Below are 24,105 nucleotides of genomic sequence, written 5' to 3'. Positions count from 1 at the left end.
GGCCACCTCAGGCTCCCCCACAGTGACTCTGGAAGGTCTCGTGGATGGCCCCGGCCTCCCCCACGCAGGACAGCGCTGTTTCCCACACACTGGCTTTGTCTTCCCAGCTTGTGTTTTGGCCCCAAGTCCAGCGAAGGCAAGACTGACTTCTAATGTCCTTAAAAAGGAATGAGAGAGAGTTTTGGAGTCTTTTCCTGATAGAAGCTGCTGCTGGAGATGGTCCAGTGCCACGGGAGCCCTCCAGGGTGACCTACCCATTCCTGCTGCCATGCACGGCCCGCCATGGCTTCCGTGCAGGTGGGCTGCTGAGCGGAGCGTGGAGAGGCGGGTGAGGACACAGACTGTACTCCTGTGCCACAGGGACAGGGCCACGCCAGGAAGAGCGTAGGACACACCTGAGGGCCACTGCTGAGGGCAGATGGTTGTCACCTCTGGGGTTGAAGCAGGGTTTGGGCCAGTGCAGGCTCGAGGATGGCTCCCTGGGCTGGGACAGCAGCTGAGACCTGCCCCGACTGGCTGGGTCAGGCTGACGTGTGGACAGGCCTACGAGAAGCTGCCGCATGGGTGGGCAGCATACCATGGAGGACGAGGGCAAGGGTGCAGGCCCTGGGGGCCACGCGGACCCAGACTCTGTGGGGCAGGGACCCAGGGGGGCAGGACTGGAATTCCAGGCCCCCTGCAGGGCTCGGGGCGTGGGGTCAGCTGCCAGGTCAGGGATGGCACAAGGGCAGATGCCACGGCTTCAGATACAGCCCGTGTCTGGCCGGGGCGTGACCTTAGGAAAGGTCCTGATGCGCTCTGGGCCCCAGAGTGCTCCGGTACGTGGCGAGGGCAGGAATCGGCCCCCGCTGTGCTCTGGGCAGGAGACAGACAGACGTTACCCGCTATGTCCCTTGCTGCTGTGGTCATTCTACGCTTATTCCAAGGCCCCGTGTCTTTGCTCCACCCGAGCAAGAGCCGAGAGAGCTGGGCTGCTTGTGAGGCCCCTGGGAAGCTCACTTAAGTCCCTTGGCCTGTGCTGAGCTGACCTGAGTCTCCGAAGTGCTCTAGTGCCTCGGGGGCTGAGACCCTAGGGTCCTGTCCTCAGCCTGCCCAGGAGGTCCTGCGTCGGCAGGCTCCAGCCTCCCCAAGTGATCTGTGAGATCCTGCCGGTCAGCCCTGGGGACCCTCTGCCCCTCTCAGACAAGAATGTTCCTCATGCAGACAAGGTCCTTGGAGTTTTCAGCTGGGGAAGCATTAGAGGACTTTCCAGTTGGCTCCACACTTGGCATGTGGGGAAACTGAGGCGCAGGGAGGCAGGGGCTCACAGCCGAGCAGAGGTGGGGTAGGGACACACAGACACCCGAGTCAGCCTGCTCATTCAGTATCCCCTGCCCCTGGGTTCCCAGGTGAGCATCCATGGGTCAGGGCACCTCTGGCTGGCTGGGACCCTGTGAGGGCACAGGACAGTGAGGCCGGCACTGCCCTGGAGTGAAGGGCCCAGGGAGCGAGCTCCGGGACTTCTCGGGGTCTCAGTCTCCATGTCTGTAAGCTGGGGTCTCAGTCTCCATGTCTGTAAGCTGGGCGTGGAGAGAAGGACACGTGCCACAGGCCCGGCGGTGGGTGGCGCTTGGCCATGGGAAGCCACGGTGATGGTGCTGGGGTTCATGTCCGAGGAACAGCCACACTGCCCCTGTCCTCCGAACCCCTCACTCTGCTCATTCCGGATGGCATGTGCTGTCACCGTGTCGGGAAACCACCAGGGGTCCACGTCCTCCGCGCCCAGTGTCCGTGTCTCCTCCCCCGCTGGCCGGCCCACGCCAGGTCTGCCATCCCCTCCCTGCTCCCCCACCCTGTGGGGCTGGGTTCTTCCTGGATTGGGGGTTTTCCTGGCCACGATGCCTGATAGGAACTCTGCTGCCAGCTCAGCCCTGGAAGGAATTCATCTGAAGGTTAAATCGGTCACCAAGGCTTAATTAGTTTCTAAAATATGAACCTGCAGCAGGATCTGCTCGAGTGATGAGCCAGGTGGGGACCGACCTGCTGCTCACTCAGCACTGGTGCTGACGCCTCCCATTCCAGGGCATCCTGGCACCTGCACAGGTGCCGACCAGGTGACACCTTGATCTGGGAGGTGGGGCCCTGCCTTGGCACCTGCCCATCCCTCCAGCCAACGGAGGTGCTCAAAATTCATGTCCATCAGACTCAGGGGTGTTGAAGTCCACCGTCTCAGGGTCTGCGAGGCTGCCCAGGCAGGCGGCAAGGACATCGGGGTGCCAGAAGCTGATGTTTGCCCCGGGCTTCTCTGCTGACATGGTCCGTCGCCAAAGCCCCCAGGCCTCCTCACCCTGGGCCTCTCTGCTTTGACACACACAGTTTCCCCACTAGGCATGCATCCTGTCTCCAGACATGGAGATCGGGCACTTGCTGCTAGATACTCTGTGTGCGTGCGTGTGTGTGTGTGTGTGCGGGCGCACATGACTGGGACACAGCACTTCTTTGCTTAATATGTATTTATGAGCCCCTGACTCCTGCCTTCCAGTAATGGCAGAACCGCTCGCATCCCATGTGCCCTCCTGCTGGTAACAGCGGTAAATTCTGGCCAAAAATAGCAACTGTGATTTATAGGCTTTGGCGGGAAACCAAAGGCAGACAGAACTTGGGACCCTTGACGAAAGGGGAGTCTACCGGAGGAGTCTCCCGGAGGAGACGTGCATTAATGAGGGATCCCCCTGACAGAAAGTGAGCTGAATTGAGACCTCAGTGGTTATGGGTCGGGGTAAGGGCTCCCTGAGTGGCCAGAAATAGAGGCAAGAAATCCTACAAAGGGACAAGCCCCAAATCTGCACTTAAACTCCTCCTCAAGTTCTGGACTGATTTCTGAACTAACGTTCTGGAGGAGAGTCCAGGGGTCCTAGTGGAACACAGCAGCTTAAATCTCAGACAGCTGAGGGAGGCTTCAGTCTTTCCCCCATGAGAGAGACGAGTGTTAAGGTGAGCCCTGCCTCATTCAAGGAGCTTGGGAAATATTTTGAGTTTTCTGCTGGAAACTCAGAAGGACCCGTGATGTCAGAATCTTATCCTAGGACCAAGTCAGTAGATCTCCTCTCCCGCTCCCCACCCCTACACACACACAAACCTAAAGCCACATCTTCACAGAAAGGCGTGTTCTGCCAATAATTCTCTTCCCTGCTACAAGAATTTGCTAGTCATCAGTGAAAAGTAACAGAGTCCAGAATTTCTGTAACATGTCAAAGACAATGTCTGATATGGAATCAAAGATTACTAGACACACAAAGAAGTTGGGGGAAAATGCGACGTGCAGAGAAAACCACAATTAACAGAAGCAGACAAGCCAGGCATTGACATGGCTGGTCAAGGACCGAACATAACTAGCACGTGGACTTATGGGTCCCCACATTGTGCTGGGTCGTGTGCTGTAGCCTGAAGATAGAAAGGTGTGCGAACCCCCTCTCCTGGCCAATGCCGTCCAGAAAGATCTAGCTGTGCAGAGACGGTGTTGGTGGCCGGAAGGGTTCCAGGAGCAGACCTCGCAGGCAGTGAGGCCAAGCAAACGGCTCAACCACCAGGTCCAGGATGGGAGGCGGGAAGGTGTCCTCCATTTCTTTACTCCTCTGCTGAATGAAGATAGGAAACAAACTCACGTGGGAGGAACTGAGTTCTGTGCCAGGGAGGAAGGGTGGACAGGACAGACTTAGCCCTGCCAACATTTTCCTGGAGGGAAAAAGCCATTACAGGCAAACTCCTATAGCGTGATTTCGAGGTTTGATCGATGCAGTGGAAGGAGCGTAAGGAGGGCGAGAGGGAGGTGGCCGACCCGTCTCCGGCAAGGCGGCCGTGACAGTGAGGCTGGGGCTTGGACCGAGCCAGCACGGGAAGGGCAGGTGGCCCCGTCCAGTGGAGACCCCAGCAAGGGAAGGGTCAGATATGTGTTTGGGGCATCAGAAGGGGCTGGCCGGGGCCTGTGCGGGTGAGGGGCAGTGTGGAGGGCCAGGGGCAGCGGCCAGCTTGTCCTCCGGTCCCCAGGAGGCCCACAGGGGTGGAGTGATGTGGTCTGCCCGTATGGTGTCTGTCTGCTCCAGCTGCTCTACCAAGCCACCGGAGGCCGGTGGCTTTGACAACAGGCGTCTATCCTCATGGTCCTAGAGATGACCATGCTGGCCAGTTCAGCTCCTGGTTTGCAGACGGCCCCTTGCTCTCAGTGTCTCCACACGCAGAGAGACATCGTCTCCCTGCGGCTCTTCCGGTGGGGACCTGATCCTAGCTGGGGGGCTCCTCCCTCACGGCCCAAGGCCCCACCTCCCAGCACCTTCCCCTCAGGGGTGAGGGCTTCTCATAGGGGCTTGGTGGGGACACAGTTGCTCTGTCTGTGGCATGGGGTCACTTGGGCCACCCTCGGGCCGTCTCAGGAGCTGCCTTTACGTGGATGCCACTGTGTGGGGGACGGTTGGGTGCAGTCGGCTCTCCAGCATGCGCCGGGACATGGGGCTCTCTCCCTGTGTGGTTCCGGTGGCGCTCTCTGTGTGGACCTGGCCTCTGCGGTCCGGTCACTCATGTCCAGAGCAGTCAGGTAGGATAGAGGCGGGGCCTTGCAGATGGCACCCACCCCGGTGGCTCGTGGGGAAGCCAGCATGCACCGGGGATGCATCCGGTCCGTGGGCTCCTACGGCTCAAACCCACGGGGTCCTCCATGGGAAGTGTTTTCCTCTGCACCTGGGACTCCACAGATGCTGGAGTGAACCCTGGGCTCTGTGAGCTCGAACCCCCTTCAGGCTGGGTGCTCAGCCCTGAGAGCCGCGGTGATGTGCATGAGGTCACAGGAGGCAGGGGGCAGACGCAGGACGAGGTCCTGACTCCTCAGACCCACACTTTGCTGCTCCCAGCAGGTGCGGTCCCCCTTGGGAACTGAGAGCCCGGCTCCCGGTGGGGCCCCTGTGGGCGAGCCAGCCGTCTGTGAACGTACCAGCCTCCGGAACTCGGGGGGCCTTACTCCACGGTGGGAAACCAAGCGGAGCTCCCACCTGAGTCTCGGGGAGGCCGCCTCCACCCTGCTGGGCACTCCCGGAGGGGAGGGAGGTTGAGGAGGCAGCCACGTCTGTGGGGCCCTCTCAGACACCTCACGAACCCAGCATGGTGGGGGCTAGCCTCCCCACGGTACAGAAGAGAAACTGAGTCCCACCTTGAGTCAGAGGCTAAGCCAGGACTCAGTTCAGAGCCCATCATTTGGTAACCCACCAGGAAAAGGGCGCCAGTCAGAGTCCGCTCCTGCAGAGGGGGTGGCCCCTCCCCGTGATACTGGTGACGGCGTTTCTGACGGTGCTGATGGCGATCGGCATAGTCCCTGCAGACCTCGAGGTGTGCACCAGAGCCTCCAGACACCCTGCCCTTCCTGGGGGTGGGGAGGGGCCCTAGGGTCATTCTTGGGGATCAGGGCTGGGTGTGAGGGATGGGGGCAGGGCAGCCACGACGCCAGGGTCTCCGCAGGTGCAGGTGGGAATACCGTGTTCCGGCACGGAGCTCGCACACCCGTCCATCCAGTCCGTCTGCGGCCTCCCCGAGCTGCCACGGGGACTCAGAGGTGTGCCTGGGTCTCCCCAGGAAGCCCCGCAGAGGAGGGAAGAGGTCCCGTGGTACAGCAGGGCCTGGCTCAGCCCCGAGAGCTCACCTGGTGAGCGTGGGCACAGGGGACACTGAGCTGCCTCCGGGAACAGGTGGGACCCGAGCAGACAGGCCCAAGTGGGCACAGGTGCCTCGCCTCAGGGCTCTGAGCCTGTTTCCCCTGTCAGAGCCATCAGAAAGGCCGCCTAGGGGGCTCATAGGGCCCTTGCCCCCCACACCTCCCAGTCAGAGCAGCTGGGCAGGTGGTCTGTAGGCCTCGGCGGCGAGGGTGGTGGTGAGGGTGAGCTGTGCAGAGGGAAGGGTGTAGGCTGCTCCTTCTGCAGTGCTCCTTGGAGACCACCCGTCTCTGTGGTCAGCCCCCAGTTCAACACCCCCAGCCCTTCTCCCCGCCCCTGGGACCTCACCCCGGGTCACTGTGTCAGGAAACTGGTGAGTACCACCTACGGGGTGCCCGACCCGAGCCACCGCTGGCACAGAGCCTGACCTGTCCCCAGGAGGGGACGCGGGCCCTGCGAGACTTCAGGGGACCCCCACTCGGGCACCTTTTGCCCCGATTATCCACGGGCTCAATGGAGCCTCCAGGAGCCCAGCTTCCCTCAGCGGCCCCGGCTGCCGGGAGCGCTACAAGTGCTGCCGACACCTACGTCTTTGTTCAAAGATAACCCCGCATTATTGCCGGGATGCCTTTTATATCTCGCGTTATTTATAAAAGTATGATTCATTTAACAATTATTGTGAGATGGAGAAAGGTTGCGGTTATCTAAAGCTACGCGGGAAGGAAGCCGGGTCTGCTGCCTGGGCTGACAAGGGGGTGGGCAGGAAGACTGGGGTCCAGCCCGCCCCTGCCCAGGCCTGCTGCCGCCCTGCTCTGGGCTCGGCCACATGCTCTCGCTCTTGGCATTTGGTCTTAAGCTTCCGTAAGATAAAATGCTGGGTGTGGCTGGTGGGCCACTGAGACCCTCTGGAGCCCCGTTTTCTCCTCGCAGCCCCCCACGGGCCCCTCGCTGAGAAAAGGCTCCAGTCTCCTCCGTGAGCTTGTGTTAAGGAGAAACGGACTCAGTTGCTCCTCTGTTCATCCAGCCCTGTCTCCGTGCCAGCCTGCTCTCCCTTCGCCCACCGCACAGATAGGAGGTGAGGCCAGGCCGCCGAGAGGGAAGGGAAGCAGCCGCCCCCTGGAATTTCAGGGTCTTGGAGGATTCACGCCCAAGCCCCAGCCTCGTCGGCTCTACGGGCCAGGGTCTCAGCGGCAAGCAAGGGACCCATCTGACTTACTCATGCAGGAAAGGAAGGTCACAGCACACCCAGGAGGCCAGCCTGGCGCCGGCTGCCCCTCGCTGCTCTGGGGAACGAGCGCCTCGCCGAAGGGATGCTCGTCCACACCACATCCCCGGGCTCCGTCCTCCTGAGTCAGAGCTCTGGGCCGTGCACATGGCTGCCTCCAGCCCTGGCTTCAGGGAACGCTGAAGGGAAGAGCCAGGGCTCCCCATAACCTCTCAGGCAGGCAGGACTCCGGGTGGAGACGGGCAGACCCAGCAAGGACGTCGAGGACCCTGGCTTGGCTGACCTGTCCTTGGGGTGCGGGCAAACGCAGTCCTGGAGCTCAGCAGGGCAGGCCGCCTCTGGGGCCCAGAGGGGTGAGGGCGGCGTGTGGCAGGACGGGACAGAGAAGTGGGATGGCTTCAGGCCCCCGGCGGCTCCAGCACAACCGAGGAAGCCAGCCTGCTGGGCCTGGGAAAGCACCTCGGGACGCTCAGAACAGACGAGACGCTGGGAGTCGCCACCTCGCGCGCTGGTTCGTTCATGCGTCTGTCCCTTTACCTCCAGTTTGCGGGGTGATGGGGGAGCTGGGCATCCAGCCTGTATCCGGGGAGCTTGAGGTCCCCGAGGACGCGTCTGTCCGTGGCTGCCTCCCGGCCCCTTACAGACAGACAGACATGGGGCAGGGCCAGGGCGAGGAGGAGGACTTGCTGTCTGCTAGCAGAGTTCTGAAGTTCGATGCGCTTATTCAGTGACCGCTGACAGTCACGGCATCCAGGCGCCGTCACAAAGATCATGTGGCCTGCTCCTCACCCCCGTCCTGGGAGGCAGCAGGGTTCACAGCCCGTTCGCTGGGCGAGAGGTGACTTCCCCGGGGTCGCAGAGCTGGGAAGTGTTCAGGCGGGGCCTCGTCTCCGGAAGTCAGCCCCGCACTTGAGGTGTGAGCTCAGCAGACCACAGCCTGGGGGCGAGCTGGGTTCTTCCCACCTACAGATGGGGAAACTGAGGCCGGGGTGCCTGGCCAGCCCCCAGCCACCGAGGGAGTGAATGCAGAGCTAGCCCCTACCTCAGACGTCCGGCTCTGTCCCTGCACCGGGCTTTAGACCACGGCCAGGGGGGCGGGCTGTGGGCACCAGACGGGCGCCGTTCCCGAGACCCCCCCGCGCACCAGCATCTTCGTGAGACGCGTTTGCCACACCTGGCGCGTCCTTCCTGCCAGGACTTCAGAGCCTTGAAATGTTCTGATGTGCGAAGAGCCTTTTTTTATATGAGAAATGAAATTATTTTCAGCTTGTTGTCAGGCAGTTGTCAAAAGACATGGCAAATAAAGGGCTTCGAGCGGGAGGGTTTGGGAAGGTGGATCAGAGCTCGAGGCTGGGGGGCGCCGAGGCCGCAGCCGGTGGGGCCGTGCGGCTGGGGGCCGGGGGCTGGGGGGGCCGGGGGCTGGCTTTGGGGGACTCTATTGTCTATTGTTAATTTGCATATTTATTATTTTGTGCTTCTTACCAAGGGGCTAGCGCTGGGGCTGGGCAGGGTGCGACGAGCTGGTGCAGTAGGACCCGGCAGGAGGCTGACAGTTGGGGGTTCCTTTTGGGGTGATCCTTGTCCTCCTGAAGGGGTACAGAAGGACCGCCATCTGATCCTCTCATGCTTTTCCGTCTGTCCATGGACATCGAACATGCCTCACTCAAAAGATGCTCACTTGCCCTTTGGGGTGGCTGGACGAGCAGGTGGACGGAGTCGCCGCAAAGCGTCCTGACCCCCTCTGCCTGTTGGCTGCTTCACCCCAGCCGTCTCGGGGTATCTGGACTGTGATACCTGCAAGCCTACGGCCATGGGGCAGGGGATCCCGATGGGGACTCTGCAAGAGGGTGCCCCCTGGGACCCAGCCAGGGGCCTCTGGAAGCCTCGGGGAGAAACGAGTGTTCAGATCTTTTCCTGCGGCTTCGTCTGCATGTTTATCTGGCCCAGCCGCTTGGCGTCCTCCAGCGGCGCGTCCAGGAGGTGGACACGGTGCGCGCCGATCCCTGGGCATGCACGCCTCCCTCCGCCCCTGCTGCCCCAGCTTTCCAGAGAGGCCCGAGTCAGCGCTGGGGGCCAGGGCCTCGTGGTGTGAGCGTGAAGGGCAGGATGTCTGTCTGTCTTTCCTGAGGACAGGCTGACGTGGATAAGCACGAGACAGGCAGCAGGATTGCTCCGTGCATGTGACATGCGGGGCTGTGCTCTCTGTCTTCACGCAACCCTGGGTCACCGTGGGAGGCTCTAGACCCAAAGCATGATTGCACAGGACGACACCGATCCCAGCCCCTCGGGCAGGGGGGCGTCGGCCGCGCAGGCTCATGACGGACGGCTCAGGCATGTTGACACGGACGTCGCGGGCAGCCCCAGCCCATCGAGCTCCAGTAACAGTTTGCACAGAAAAGCGTGGCCCAGAGCACTGGGTGGAAAATGCCACCAAGGAGACACTTGGCTGTGTGTGTGTCGGGGCAGAATCTGTGCTTTTAGCGCCGTGCCTCTCTCCTCCGGTTAGTACGTGGCAGGCACAAGCCTGTTTCTATGCGAAGGGACAGGAGACTCGCACACGTAAGCCCAGCACCGGCATTCACCTCCGTGGTGGGGAGGCCCCGGCCTGTGTCTGAGAGTGAGAACCACTGTGTTCAGATAGTGAGCTCCCCGTCACTGGAAGTATTCAAGGAGAGCACGCCTGCTGGTGGGGAGGAGGCCTCAGATGGCCCAGGTGGGTGGGATCAGGAGGTGGGATTTCCCTGGGGCAGAGCCCAGGCTGTGAGTCCCACAGAGTGACCCTTCCTAGTTTGCGTGAATCTTCCCAGCAGTGCACCAAAGGAAGGTGAGAGTGTAGAAAGGAATCCTGTGGCTAAGAGGTGTTTCCTGCAGTTCCTCAAACCCTTATTCCCCTAGCCAGCTGCTCCAAGAGGAGGACTGGGGATCTTGTGCCGTTTACTGCCGCGTCCGCGTCTGCCCGTGGCCTGCACGGAGCCTGCGATTCGCCAGCCTGGGGTGGGGGGCAGGGGTGGGCAGCAACCTGGCGAGGAGAGCCTGGCTGCCCCTGCCTCCAACCGGCCACCTGGGTCTCGGTCCAGGCCTCTGGGCCTCGCCTTGGTGGGGCTCCCTTCTCGGCACCAGCCCCAGGGCCCCGCCGTTCCTGACTTGGCTCCGGCTTACGGGCAAGGGCGCCGTGAGGAGCCGCGGCTCCGTGTGCCAGCAGCAGGGGCAGCGGGGGCTTCCCCGTCTGGGCCACATGGCCCTGCTGTTTGGGGATCCCCTGCTCCCCAGCACAGGGGACGGGCTCCCTCTTGTTCCCTGCTTCTCAAGGTAGAAAAGGGGTTGATTTTTCCCAGTCCGTGCCCCTGGAAGCCTCTTCTTCCCCATGTCCTTCATCCAAGGTCAACAGCAAGGGCACAGAGGAGGTCTCCAGAGGCAGCACTGGCCTCTGGCAAAGCGCCACCCCCACCAGCCCTGGCACGTGCCCCCTCCGTGGTGCGGCTGGCAGTGGGGACCGGTAACGGAGCTTGGCTCGGCGTGAGGCTCCGTGCTTCTGGGAGGGCACTGAGCAGAGACCGGTGGAGGAGGGCTGAGCAGCGCCGGGCCTCCCACTCTCCCAGAGGGTTCCCTGAGCTCTGGCGAGCTCCTGGGGCTCACGTGGCAGGGCCCCAGCCTCTGCAGGGGGGCTCCCTCGTGGGCCATCTCTGTGGCCTCCCGTCCTGGCGGGGGCGGGCACCCGGCCCGCGGCCGGCCCAGCCCCAGGAATCGGGGCACGGCACTGGTCCCCCCGAGTGGGAGCAGCTGTGTCCTTGTTGATGGCACTCTGCACCTAAGGGAGACGCGTCCGGAAACTGCTAACTGTTCAGCCTTGCCTCACGTGTCCACAGACGCTGAGGCGGCGCTGCCTCAGCCCCCCCAAGGACGTGACTCATGAGAGCAAGTCGGTGCTGTAATGTACCAGGAGCAGACGCGTTTCTTAGGGCACGCCTCGGGGACGGCTCCTGCTCTGTGGTGCGGCTTTACGACCCACGACCCAGCGTGGTGGGGTGACGGGTCACCTAGGGCCAAGTTTGGGTGCAGCTGAGCGGTATGGGACACTGTGGGTGTTAAGTGGGAGACAATGCCTAAATGAGCAGCTACTTGACAGCTGGCACTGGCCATCCTTCCCCGCCACACGGAGAGGCCACTGGGTCGGGTGTCCGACCCCCCGGGCCGTCCTTCCGAGGCAGATGCCTGCGTCTCCGAACGCTGCCATTTTTGTCGACCCCAAGTATGTCGACCACACGGAATTCCACTGACACGTTCCCGTTGCTTCTTCCTCACCCGCCTCATCTCGCGCGCTCGCTCGCTCTCTCTCTTTTTAATTTCGGAAGCAGTTCTCTTGGCAACGGAGAAAACGCACACTTAATTACAGCCAAGCAGCAGGTGCGTCGGGCGACGGAACCGGCTCCCCGGGATGCTCCATTTCATTTTCGGGAAGCCCTCTGTCCTTGTCCAGAGGCAGCCCCGTGCACCTGCTGCCGGGCACGCGAGCTTGCGGCCCCTTCCCTGGGCGCGCCTCAGATAGGACTCTCCCGGAGTCTCCCAGACCGCTCCCTCGGGGTGGAAATGCTCAGGACACGTGCACGGGGGCTCTGAAGACACTCGCTCAGATCAGCCGCCTGGAATCAGGGCGAGCCAGGGCTCGGTGGCACTCTGTGCTCTCTCTCTTTAAAAAAAAAAAAAAAGAGAGAGAGAGAGAACGGGGGGGAGGGAATCCTGTTTTCTCTAGGGTAATTACCACGATGGGGTGAGCCGGAGAAGGGATAGGTACTTGTGTCTGATTCCTTCCAGCGGAAATCTGGGTCGCGCTCAGCAATACCAGAATGCCGGCGAGGGCTGCCCGGTCCATGTGGGTCTGGTGTGAGGCTCTGGACCCGGGTGTCTCGTCCTGACTTGCTCGCCGCATCTGCCAGCGGACAAACGGCAGCAGAGAAAAACTTGGCTTTTTCTTTAAAAATAAAATTCGGAAAGCACGGGGCGTTTTCTCTAGCACCCGGCGCGTGAGAGCCGAAGCAGCCAGAGCAGCAGCCCGTGTCGGTTCGGATGGTCGGGGCGCGGGCTCGTGGCTGCCTCCGGGGTTCCCCGGCCACGGGCTGGAGGATGCCTGACTCGCGCTCGCCCTCCTCCCAGAGGCAGTGATCACAAAAGCTGAGTAGCCCTGCTCACATGACGGACGCCTGCAGAGGCAGCAAGGTTTGAGAGCAGCCCCAGTCTACGCACGGTTGGCTCCCAGCTGACAGACAGAATATGGGGTGGGCTTTGTCGCCAGCACGCTGGGTCTGGCATGCCCAGCTATGCTCGGAAGCACGCAGTGCCCAGACGCCCGCCGCCGCTCCCCGGGTCCGAGCCGCTCCAGCGCCGAGGGGCCGGGCAGCCCTCCTCTCCTTCCTCCCATCCGAGAAGGTTATATAATGAGCGGACGGCTGCCAAAGTCGGAGGGAAAATGAAGTCTTTGTTAAATGCCTTCACCAAGAAGGAAGGTAAGGGAGAGCTGTCGGGAGCGCGGTGCATGGGAACGAGCAGTTTCGGACTGGTTCTCCGAGGGGCGCGGGAGGACTCCGGTCGCTTCCCAAATTGCCGGGTGTCCCCGGCCATCGCGGTAGGGAATGACCACTTCGGGTGCGCGACTGGGCTTTGTTGTAGTCGGTCTGGGGTCCTGACCCGCGGGAAGGTGCGTGTCCCCGAGCCCCCAGCCCCTTGCACAATTGCATTCCGGAACGTGCCTCCATGGTGACCGTGCTGGAGGGCACGTCGGGAACTGAGTCATACGGAGAATAAAGGAAGTTTGGACGCGTCTGCCCGCTTCCCGGAGCGAGCCAGAGCACCTGCTCAGAGGCAAGGGAGGTCAGGGCGCGCCGCCGGCCGTGCGGGCTCAGGGCGGGCGTGCTCTGAGCCACCCCCCGGCTCTCGTTGGCCGTCCCTGGGCGGCATTTTCCCGGAGTGGATGCAGACACGGCGTGGCGACCGCGAGAGTGCATGCGATTTTTGTCATACCTTGTGTGATTTCTGTTGTGGGGAAAAAAAATGTATAAATAAATACATGAAAGACAGCTAAGAAAATACCCGCCCACTTAGAGTTCGCAGATCGCCTGAAAGCAGGAAACAGCTGCGTGGAATATTAATCATTTTCAGACAGGAAAAGAGTTATTTTTACCCTTTTCACCAAAAAAAAATCAACATTTCCACGGTTGGCTCCGGCGACTTTCTCAGACAGAGAACTCTCGCTTTATGGATTTGGGTTTATGGAGACATGACTTTGGAGGAGTCAGGAAGGCGGTCAGGAGCCCAGGCCGTAGAATAAACAGAAAACGTGTCCAATGACCCTACACGGGGAGCTCCTTTAATGCTCGTCTTGGTAATTAAGCTAATTGTCATTTGAATGTGCCCTAATGATACCTCTGACCCCGGTTCCCACCCCACCTGATCCCCAGGGCAGAAGTATCTGAAAACACCCTGCTCTCCCCCCCCCCCCAACGCCTGTCCCTCGATCTCCCGGGGCAGCAGTCCTGAATTCCCACCGCCGCCCAAGCCCCCGCTCCGAAAGCCGGCTTCAGCCCGCGTCTTGGGAATTTATATAAAGAGCAGCCTTTGTCCGTGCTCATCTGCGGGCGCGATTAACCCAGATTCCTCTCCTGCTACTTCGGTTTCTGGAGCCCGTGCACGCGCAGGGAAATGTTAGCTGGGGTTCATCCGGTGTCCGTTCTGTTTTTTCACAGACCTTTGTCCTCTTACGAGTCTGTCTCTGGCATCGGCAGGACAGCCTCCCCACCCCCCGCCCCAGTTTCCGTTAAGGGCATTAGTCCTTCACGGTTCTGTCGGCCAGAAAGGACCCGGCTGGAGGGTCGTGGAGACCCAAGGCTCAGCAGTTCATGTCACCGAATGCACGCGTTCCCTGGTCTGGGAGCATCCCCGTGGAGCTGGGGTGTCCCCTCCCCAGTGGGTTGCATGAGTCTTGACTCCTTGGACGTGGGAGCAGGGAGGTTGGTCCAGGAGGCCCCCCAGGGCCCCTCACCCTTTCTGCTTGATGGGTCTGCTGGAGGGGCCAGCTTTCTGGCTGGGGTCCAGTCCTCTAGCCGACTGTCTCTGTGCATGGGGGCTTTTCGCCCTCTTGGGCTGTGGCCGTTCGCCCTCTGTGAGGTCTCTCCGTCCCCCTACCCCATTGTTGGGCAGGTGTCAGGTCGCCCCAAAGCTCCCACCAGCAGGTGCATTTTTTTTAAACCCTAAAGGATGCGTGCCCAGTCCTTGTGGGGGTCATTCTGGCCTCCGTCTGCTCGGAGGGAGGGGCTGATGCGGTTCTCCCTCACGACCAGCAGCAGCAAACTCAGGGACGCTCCTCCACGTGAGGCTTCTCCAGCAGGTGCGGCCTGGCCTTGCCGGTTCCCTGGGGCGCTGAGCCCCTTGAGGGGGCCGCCTCTTGGGCTCTAGAGCCAGGGATCCATCGAGGACGCCGGCCGCCTCTCCCGTCACCTGCCTCTCTCCCAGCTGGGCTGGCCCTTGTGAGTTCGTGTCCTTTGAGGAATTCAGAGCCGGACGCCAGCCCCAGCTGAAGAGCCCTAGCTGCGCCCAGAGAGGCTTCCCAGAGGGACCAGGTGGGAGCGGGCGCAGGCTGCCAAGGTCGAGGCCCAGGACCTCGCGGCGCGTCTGTTCCAGAATCTCACCAGCTGCTCGGAACGTGGATTCCCAGTGCCCTCTCTGCGCGGCTTCTCCGGCGTGGCTCCTTCCCTGCCTTCCCGGGACCGCCCTGCCCCCCTCCCCCGGCGAGGTGGTGAAGGGTGCGCTGGGTCACAGCTGCCTCAGGGGAGCCCTGCGCCATCTGCCGGCGCCACCTCTTCCCCAGGGCTCCCGTAGGCCCACCTCTGCCCTGGGGATCTCTGCCCACACTACTCTGTGTGCTCTGCTGCCCCGCGTGGCCGTGGGCCAGTGGCGGGGTTGATGGGAGGAGCCCAGGCCCAGAGGGCGCACCTGTCCTTTGCTTCCATGGAGTCCATCACCACAGCCTCTGACCTGGGGCGGTGGGGACCGTGGGCTACTGGGGCTGTTTCCCTTCAAGACACTGGGACTCCCACTCCAGCCCGGCTCACCCAGGAGGGCGTGTGCGTTCTGCGGCCCCACACCGCTGGTCTGGCCACGGGCGGCACAGATTCGGGGGCTCGCTCGCTTGGCCTCATGGAGCATTCAGACCCCACAGTGCACGGGCAGCCGCGGGGCCGTGAAGGAAGCCCACGTCCCTTGCTTCCAGGGGCAGCGGTGACTTCTCCAGTGGCCTGGAGGGCGACTTTTCTTGACATGAGTCTTCTAAGAAAGGACGCTTTCTATTTCTGGCCCCAGCCCTCGGAGCCGCTGGAGTGGATGTCTGTCCTCATGGTCCCTGCGGGCAGCGTCCTCATTCTGACTCCCTGGGCACGCAGAACTCGGCAGAGGGAGGGCCTTGCCTGTGGTCCAGAACTTTGTAGAAGACAGATGAGGCATGCTCGCGCCTTCCTGTTGCGCGCTGCTGGGCCCTGGCTTGGTGGGTGGAGAAAGCGTGCTTGGTCCCGAAGCAGACCCCAACTGAACAGTACTTGGAGGGCCACGTGCGCGTCCGGGGGTGGCCGCAACACAGCCCAGAGATGGAGGGGCTCACACAGCAGGACTCACTGTCCCCCCTTCCTGGAGACCAAAGCCTGAGATGCAGGCACGGGCAGGGCGGGGCCCCCCCTGAGGCCTCTCCCCTCGTGTGTGGACGGCCATGCTCTCTCTGTGTTCTCATGGGGTCGTCCCTCCGTGTGTGTCTGTCTTCTGGTGCCTTCCTCATATAAGGATCCCGGTCACACAGGATCAGAGCCCAGTGACTCCGTGTTACCTTGATGGTCTCTGGAGGCCGAGCTCCAGAGATGGTTTCAGGCATCCAGGGGGAGGGCTCCAGCGCATGAATTTCAGGGGGACCCGGTTCATCCCCTCTCAGAGGCCAAGTTCAGGTGGTGGCGAGGAGGAACTCTGTGTCCCAGCCACGTCGCGGGGCTTTCACAGGTGTCTTGGCTGCTGAAGGAGCAGGCGCTGGCCCGGATGGAAGGTGGACCCCAAGCCCCTTCCATCTCAAGCCTTAGCTTGAGCCTCCATGGAATGGAGACGTCAGTGTCCATCTTGTCTCTGCTTCTGTGTTGGGGTGGGCTCTGCACACATGGTGGGGGCTCTGCACACGCGGCAGGCTCTGCACACACAGCAGGCTCTGCATACCCAGGGACCAGCAGGGTCTCTCTGCACCCCTTCCCTGCATCGACCACGCCACACACGCACTTACCCTCCTCTTCTTGTTCTCTCTGACCCAGTGCCCTTCCGAGAGGCCCCGGCGTACTCCAACCGCCGGCGGCGGCCCCCCAACACGCTGGCCGCCCCCCGGGTCCTGCTGCGCTCCAACAGTGACAACAACCTCAACGCCAGCACGCCCGACTGGGCCGTCTGCTCCGCCACCTCCCACCGCAGTCTCTCACCCCAGCTGCTGCAGCAGACGCCCGGCAAGCCCGAGGGGGCCGCCCGGACCCTTGGGAGCTACGCCCCCGGGCCCCGCAGCCGGTCCCCGTCACTCAACAGGCTGGGCGGTGCCGGCGAAGATGGCAAGAGGCCCCAGCCGTCCTGGCACGTCGGGTAAGGAGTGGCCGGGGATGGGGGGGCTGCTGGCGAGGAGCCGGGGGTCTCCCAAGGGGACCAGGAGAGGAAGCTGTCCCTGCGCCGTGGCTCCTTGTTTCTAGGGTGCGGGGCACGCCTAAAGGTCGGCCAGAATGCCTGCTTGTTCCAGCCTGGATGTTGGGTCACTGCGCGAGCACGAGCCCATGGTGACCACCCAGGGCAGGTGTAGGAGGCGAGGCTGAGCTTCGGGGGGTGGCTGGGGCTGGGCTGGGGCTGGGCTGGGGCTGGGCTGGGGCTGGGCTGGGTCGGAGGCCTTGTTTTCCTTCCACGCGCATCGGCTTCTGGTTCTGAAAGTGAACCGCGCGCCGAGTGGGACCCGAGGCCCCCAGGCTGCCCGTTGCCGAGCTCTCCCAGGGGCCGCGTGGACCGCAGACTCGTGATCCAGGATGAAGGCTCACACCGGGCTCTGGGCCCTCCCGCCGGCAGCCTCCCCAGCACACTCAGCCCTGGCCAAGCCCCTTCAGAATCGGTCACCTGAGGATAGGACTTCTGGGGGCTGGGCTCTCGGCTGGGGCCTCCAGGGGCCGGGCCTGGGGCCGGCTGCTGCTGTCCCCGGCCCCTCGCCCCGCCAGGCCCACTGTGCTCCGTTTCGGGCGCAGGCCCTGGTGCTCGTGCTGCCGCGTGCTGCCGCGTGCTGGGCCCTCCCCTCCCGGTTCCTGCGCCGTGAGGGTCTGGGGTGTTTGTGCGCTTGGCTCTGCCTTCAGCCGTGGTGGCCTGGGAAGGCCCATAGACCGGTGTTTTCCCGGCTGGCACAGGGCTCTGGCGAGACACACGTGTCCCCGTAGGTCCAGCATGTCCCCAAATACTCCTTTCCACTCCGCTTGTTCCCATTCCCACCCAGGCCTCTGGAGGCACCTGGGTGCACCAGCCTGTTGAGTGAGGCTTGCTGACGCCTCGGCCTCTGCGATGCTTCCTGGGGACCCTGTCCCGTAGGTCCCGTAGGTTCCGCGTCTCCCGAGCAGGGTGCAGGCTGGGAGCCTGGCGAGGAGGGGGCATTAGCACCTCACGAGGTCCTGGCAGGAGGCTGACGGCCGTGACCCTGAGCAGCGGCGGGTCAGGTGTCCGGATCAGGAGAACGCGCCCGCGGGAACCACGTCCCCCACCGCCCCCCCGGGTAGGGGTCTTGGGCCTGAGGCTCGGGCTGCCGGCCCACCCTGGGCCCACGTCCATACCCCACCCCGGCCACTGCCCACCCGCCTCGTGCTCCAAACAGCGAGATCCAGTTTCTGGCTCTGGTCTAGATTCTCACTCGGAGTCACCCCAAGAGAGACGTCCCAGGTGCTAAGAACAGTTTAAAACTAAATTAAAGGCTTCCCCCCGGGACGGCAGATTCCACTTTGCACCGTTCACTGGAATTATGACTAGTTTTGAGAAGCGCATCCCCTTCCTCCAGCACGAAATCTAATAAGACACGGAAGGCGGCGTGGCCAGGAACCGCAACATGGCAGACGAGTGTGTGTGAGGGACAGCGCCCCAGGGTGCCTTGCTGGGGCCCTGCCTGGCCATCCCTGGGTCCTGTGCAGGTGCGTGGGGGGTCCTCACGGCGTCTGTCCCAAGCGCTTGCTGCCGGGACCGCTAGGCACGTGTTCTGGACCCTGCCCCAGGCCAGCTGCTTAACATCGTGAGCCTCGCCTACACGGCGGATTGTGAGAGACCGGCCCCCTGGGGGATTGTTTCTAAGACGCTGTGAGTGAGGTTGTGCCCGCACCTTGCGCACAGGACGTGCTGAGACGAAGCTCAGATCCACATCCAGCTCCAAAACAGGCACTTGGCGGGTTTTGTTGCCTTTGTCACCTAGAGCTGTGGGCAGGGGCACCGGCCACCCAGGCTTGCCCCCCACTTCGGGACTGTTGTCCGTCTTGCCTTTCTGAGTGGTGCCCTGACGGGAGGCCTGCTTGCTCTGCCTCGTGCAGCCTTCTGCCCCTCCTCCACGCCCCAGCGCACAGGCCTGCCTGTCCCATGCCCTCAGGTTCAGGATCCAGCTCCCCTGGATGGGAGCCGTGTGCTGCTGGGGTCCTTCCCGCAACCCTCCCCTGTCCTACCAGGGACCTGTGGGGTACACCTGCTTCCCGCTGGGACGTGAGGGAACGGTGGGCGTTTGAGCCACATGGCAGGCTCTCTGCCTCCCCACTGGGAGACCACGATCTGACCTTTCAAGCCACGCCTAGATGTAGAACCAGCCATACAGGCCAGCCCGGGTAATGGGGGACGCCAGATACAGGACCCCACAGCATCGCCCCTGGGCCTTGTGGGGGCTTGGGGTGGGGGCTGGATCCTTCCACTCCGCCCTTGTCTTCGTAGCTGAGAGCCCGACCCCTTCCCGGGGCAGACAGGCACTGGCTGGGCACAGCACCTGGGGCTCTTGCGAGGAGGAAACCGGCTGCGAGACTCGGGGTGGCCTGGGGTGCCCTGAGAGCCCTTACCGGCTCTCGCGGAAGCCGGGGTGGGGCTAAGGCCGCAGGCGGTGGAGGGAAAGGCCCAGCCCGGCACACCCCTCGGTCTGCATCTGCGGGTTCTGTCTCCGCGGGTCACCGTCCCAGCTGTGCTCCGCCCCACCGTGTGTCCACACGGACAGCTGACCACTCTGCCCCAGGTTTCTTCCTGTGAGGGGGTGGGTGGTTTGGGGGCGAGTAAGTAGATTTTGGTAACCGTCCACCACGCATTCTGAGGCCGATCAGCCTCACGGGGGCTCCCCAGAAGCGTTTGTTGCTCTGGGCTGTTGGCACCACTTAGAAAGACCCTCTGGCCCGTTGGGCCGGCCCTGGGGTCACTGTCCAGGTGAGGAAGGTCGCTCAGTCCTGTAGAGGGAGCCTCAGCCTCCTGGCCTCTGTCCGCTCCCACCTCGCCCACTGCTTTCTGCCTCGCGGCCAGTGGGGAGGCCAGGCACTCAGCCCACGGTCGGGCAGAGCCCATCTGCCTGCGTGCCGAGCGCGGCCCTGGAAGACCCAGCCAGGGGATGATGGGCACATTGGTGCAGCCCCCATCAGGCGCAGACAGTGCCCAGGCGAGGGACCCCGGGGTTTCCCCAGCTGCCCGAGTCCCCGCCCAGCTTCCTCCCTGGCTGGCTTGTGTGCTGGGGTCCGGGTGAGCGTCCCCCACGGAGCTAGCCTTCCCTAGCCCACTGACCTGAATGCCAGGCAGGGAGGCCGAGGCCCACAGAGGTCAGAACCCAGGGACCTGCTGCACCTCTCGAGCCCAGGCCGGGCTTCCGCGATGGCTCCCTCTAGTGGCCCACGGGTGGCGCGTCCGCATCTCTAAGAACCAAGGCCCCAGGGCCCCAGCTCTGAGTCCTCATGGAGGGGAGGACCTGGTTCCCAGCGGGATCCCTCCAGTGACCCGGCAGCTGCCCCAGACTCACCAGCACAAGGAGGCATCCTGGGCACCGTCCTACTGAGGGCACATCTCCAGGGTGGATTTAGCTCTGCCCGGAGGGGACATGGGCTTTTGAGAGCAGGAGAGATTCATGCGGCCCGTGGCCGGCTGGTGGTCTCCCTCCGAGCTGGAGCCTTTGGGCAGGACGGGCAGGGGTCAGCAAGTCTGCACAAGTCCCCCTCTTCTCCCTAGCCTGGCCGCAGGACGCTGGGAACACGCAGGTGTGTGGGGCTTGGGGTGGATAAGACGGCAGAGGGGCCAGGAGCCTGCGGAGGGCAGGGAGCTGGCCATCCGAGGAGGGTCCCGGTGTGGAGCAGCCGGGCCAGCTGCAAGCCTGTAGCCAGGGTCCCTCTGGGGGAGAGTGATGTCAGTATTAGCAATCTGTGCTCCGTGAGTGGTGCCTGTGCGTCTGTGAGCTCTTGGGAAGGAAGACCAGCCCGACACGGGGCTTCGGATCCCAGAGCACCTTTGCTCACACAGTAGAACCCCAGGTCAGGAATCAGAGACTGCACCCCCTTCTGGGGGTTCCTGGAAGGTTCTGGGGTCAGGGGAACACACCTATCCCTGCACGCCCCTGCCAGGGGATGAAGCTCCCATCTGCTCAGGCTTGAGGGTGTGAAAGGGCACGCTGGTGCCCCTCTGGCTTGGGTCACCATTCACCCCTGCGAGCCCTCTCCCTGCTTCCTGGGGCCACGGGGACCAAAGGTTGGCTCTCCCACGGGAGCAGAGAGCCAGTTTCCTCCACGAGAACTCAGTGCGACAGCTGCTCCTCTCCTGTGCCGGTCCTGACCCAGAGAGGGAGTGAGGTGGGCGCCCACCAGCAGGGTGAAGAGAGGGCAGGCCACGGGCCACTGCCCGACCCGGGGCGCTGATGGCATGTCACCGCAAGGTCAGGAGGAGGGGTCCACGAAGAGTGGGGCTCCCTGGGTTTACGTCTGTCCCCTGGAGGTGAGGCAGGGCAGGCCCGCGGCCCCCCGGGGCAGCAGGCACGTCTTGGCTTCGAGGAGTCAGTGCCCGGGCACCTGGCAGACCGCCCCTCCCCTGCCACTCGCTCTCCTTCTGTGTTCGGGGACATTCAGAGATCGCTGTCTCGGTCACTTGCGTGAACTCACGAATTGCCATGTCCCCCCACCAGAGGTTATGGAGAGGGCATGGGGACACAGGAGCCCCTGGTGGAGCCCCCCAGGGCTCAGAGCTCCTTGGGGGAGGTGGGGGGCTCCCTAGAGAAGGGGCGATCCCGAGCGGGGAAAGCAGTGGACCTGCTGGGCACAGGGTGGGGGGTGGTGTGGGGTCTGCTGTGACGGGCAGAGTGTGGGATGTATGAGGAAGGGTGGACATTTAGAGCTCGTCCCCGTCCCTCCGGGACTCCTGACATGTCGTCTTCCCCCTGCCCTGCTTGCAAACGGGCAGAAACCCCACTCCAGCGGCCTGGGTCACCATAGAGAGTGTTGGCAGAGCCGCACAAAGCTGGTGCCTGGTGGATCTCACTTCTCGGGGCCACAGAAGTCCTGGCTCGTGCTGCTGCCCCAGCCAGTGTCTCTGCGGCCAGTGGGACGGAACACCTTGATGACCATCCCTCCCCAGGTCCCTTCTTAGGGCCTCATGGGGCGGCTGTGAAGTGTGGGGTGCTGTGACCAGAGCCCCAGAGGCAGGCCAGAGCCCAGAGCCCATGCTGGGGCCACAGGGCACAGGGTGGTGGGTACCCAGGATTCCTGTGTGTCTTACTGGCTCCAGGGCAGGGCAGAGCTGATGCCGATAATACGGGGGAGACTGAGGGTCTAAGCTTTCCCCCCGAAAAGACAACAATCAGCAGATGATAAAATCTTGGGACCTTTGGGGCTGGACGTGGCACCCTATTCACCAGAACACCGAGCTGGCAACACTCACCTTCCACCCACCCTGAGCGAGCCAGAAACCTGGGGACACCCCGATTTTAGTGGGCCCCAACCCCGACAGGTCCCTGGTCACCCGGGCTAGCTGGGAAATGGCCCAGTTCACTCATCCACGTCACCCACAGCCAGCCACCAATTTTCTGATATTGAGAATTCAGTGACTGACCTCTCGTACCAAACAGGGTGGTTGGAATCCCATCTGGCTGCTCTTGGATGGATCACAAGGAAAACGTTGACAGTTCGGAGTAGGGAATTTCAGACCATCCTCACTGTGCAGGCAGGAGGGAGCGGCCCCAGTCGGGCTCCCTGGGCCTTCTTTCCCGAGGGGGGATGGCACTCCCAGCCCTGAGCCACCGCGGGGCTCTGGCCCCTGCTGCCATAGACATGGTGCCAAATACCGGACGCCTTCCCTTGTAGAAGAGGTCACGGTTCCGCAGGTTCATCACTGCACAGAACCGGGACCCTCCTGGGGGCGCTAGGCTGGCATCAAGGAGCAGGATGTGCAGTCAGCTCTGTGCCTCTGTGTCTGGGTCACTCTTTGTGGAACCTCCATTTTCCCATCTGTAAAATGGGGCTTTGTGAGGCTCAGGTTACCCTGGAATGAGGAGATGCTTTATCTTCTGTGGGGAATCGCACATCAGTGCTGGTGCCTGGAACCGCGGCTGCCCTCTGGTCCAGAGGAACTAATTCTTCCGTGTTCTTTGACAAAGCCTTTCCTGGCATGGATTGGGGAGTTAGGGACCTGACCGTCTGCAAAGTGGCTCAAGACACAGAGCTGTCCAGAGGGGAGCTGGGTTCACTTGGACTTCTCTGCCCAGTGACCCACACTCTGGTGCCTGCTGGAGGCAGCTGGCGCCCACGGGCAACTTGTGACCCCCTTTCCGGGAGAAGCAGGAGTGCGGGTGCTGCTAATGTTCATGTCCTACCTGCAGAGAGTAGTTCCTGTTGACTCATTCTCCAGGCATGGGGGGATCATCCCCTCTTAGAAGACTGGAAACTAGGCTTCAAGAGCTTAGCTCACTTGTCTAACACCCATAGTAATCGGTCAGCGGGGCATCTGGCGGGGTCCTTGGGAAATTTGGGTGGGTGAGTGGATACGACGTTTGGGTAAGTGGGAAGGTGGATAGTTGAGTGGATGGACGGACAGACGGATGGACGGATGGATGGGTGGTTGGGTGGGTAGGTTAGTGCATGGATGGATGGATGGGTGGGTGGTTGGGTGGGCGGGGTAGGGAAGCGGGGGATGGGCGGATGGAGAAGTAGACGGAGAGATACCAACACCCCCATTCCAGAGTCCAGCTAAACATAGAAAATGGACGTGCAATCACATGTCACATTTTTAGGGAGCCATACGAGGTTGCTAGCATCGAGACGAGATCACGGGTTCTCGACGGGAGGGGTGGGCACGGGGAAGGGGCTCCCCACCTGCACGCTCCCAGACCCTGCAGGGGACGAGGTGGCTGACGTCAGGCCCCAGGCAGTGTCCCAGTGCTGCGTGGACAGGAAGGGACCTGGGAGGGGGAGGGGCAGAGCGCAGGGACCTGCTTTCCGGGAAGAATCCAGAACAGGTGGAGAATACGGGGGCAGGGCTCCATGTGGGGGGGCAGGACCGAGAGCACAACTGCTGTCCAAGCCGCCGGGAGTGGAGCTGCCCACTTCTGTCCTCTCGTGTGTCCTCCTGCTGCCCCCGCGCTGGGCCTTGCCCTGCCCTCGCTCAGTGCGAGCCAGCCAGCGTAATTTAGCCACTGCGCATGTCCAGAGGCCCAGGGACCCTGGTGTGTGGTTTCCTCCCAAAGCCTGCCTGCCCCCGGCCTCTTCCGAGCTGTTCAGGTCCAGGTGAAGTGGCCCCGGGGGCCACATTGCTTGTTGCAGAGAAACTGGGTCCCCTTGGTCGCCAAGACCCCTTCCGCCATCTGGAAGCCAAAGAGGAGCCCCCGCGTGCCGTGCCCGGCCCTGCACTCCTCCCAGCTCTCAGTCCCGGGCCAGGCGGCCCCGAGCCAGGCGGCCCCGAGCCAGGCCGAGATGAGGCCAGTCGCATGAATGACGCATAAATGACTCATGTCCCCAGGCGGGGGGCAGCGGGCGCCCTCGCAGGTGGGAGCTTGGCAGAGCCGGTCGCGCTTTCCCGCCTTCTCTCACGTGACAGGCTCGAGCCCCAGACTGCCCTTCCTCCCTGCGCTCCCACTGGCCGGCCATGCTGTTTCCTTGGACCGGAGGGGGTCACACAGCGTGCTCTTGCCAGTCCCCTGCTCCA

General features: G+C 62.8%; 1 protein-coding gene across 12 annotated transcripts in view; it reads left to right on the top strand.

Annotated features, from left to right (window-relative positions):
* The window catches only part of SHANK2 (SH3 and multiple ankyrin repeat domains 2), a 453,117-nt gene that overhangs the window by 174,677 nt on the left and 254,335 nt on the right, over nt 1-24,105 (top strand). For 10 of the 12 annotated variants that reach the window (XM_059150585.1, XM_059150583.1, XM_059150584.1 and 7 more), the window contains one exon: nt 16,230-16,545. In XM_059150585.1, coding sequence (XP_059006568.1) covers nt 16,230-16,545 — 316 coding nt within the window. Of the gene's footprint in view, nt 1-11,700; nt 12,402-16,229; nt 16,546-24,105 lie in introns of those variants that run through there. The other 2 variants (XM_059150597.1, XM_059150615.1) reach the window with 1 other exon arrangement.

Source organism: Mustela lutreola, chromosome 1 (assembly GCF_030435805.1).
Source record: "Mustela lutreola isolate mMusLut2 chromosome 1, mMusLut2.pri, whole genome shotgun sequence".
NCBI lineage: Eukaryota > Metazoa > Chordata > Mammalia > Carnivora > Mustelidae > Mustela > Mustela lutreola.
Note: the sequence above shows the minus strand (reverse complement) of the source record. Positions and strands in the feature narration are given on the sequence as shown.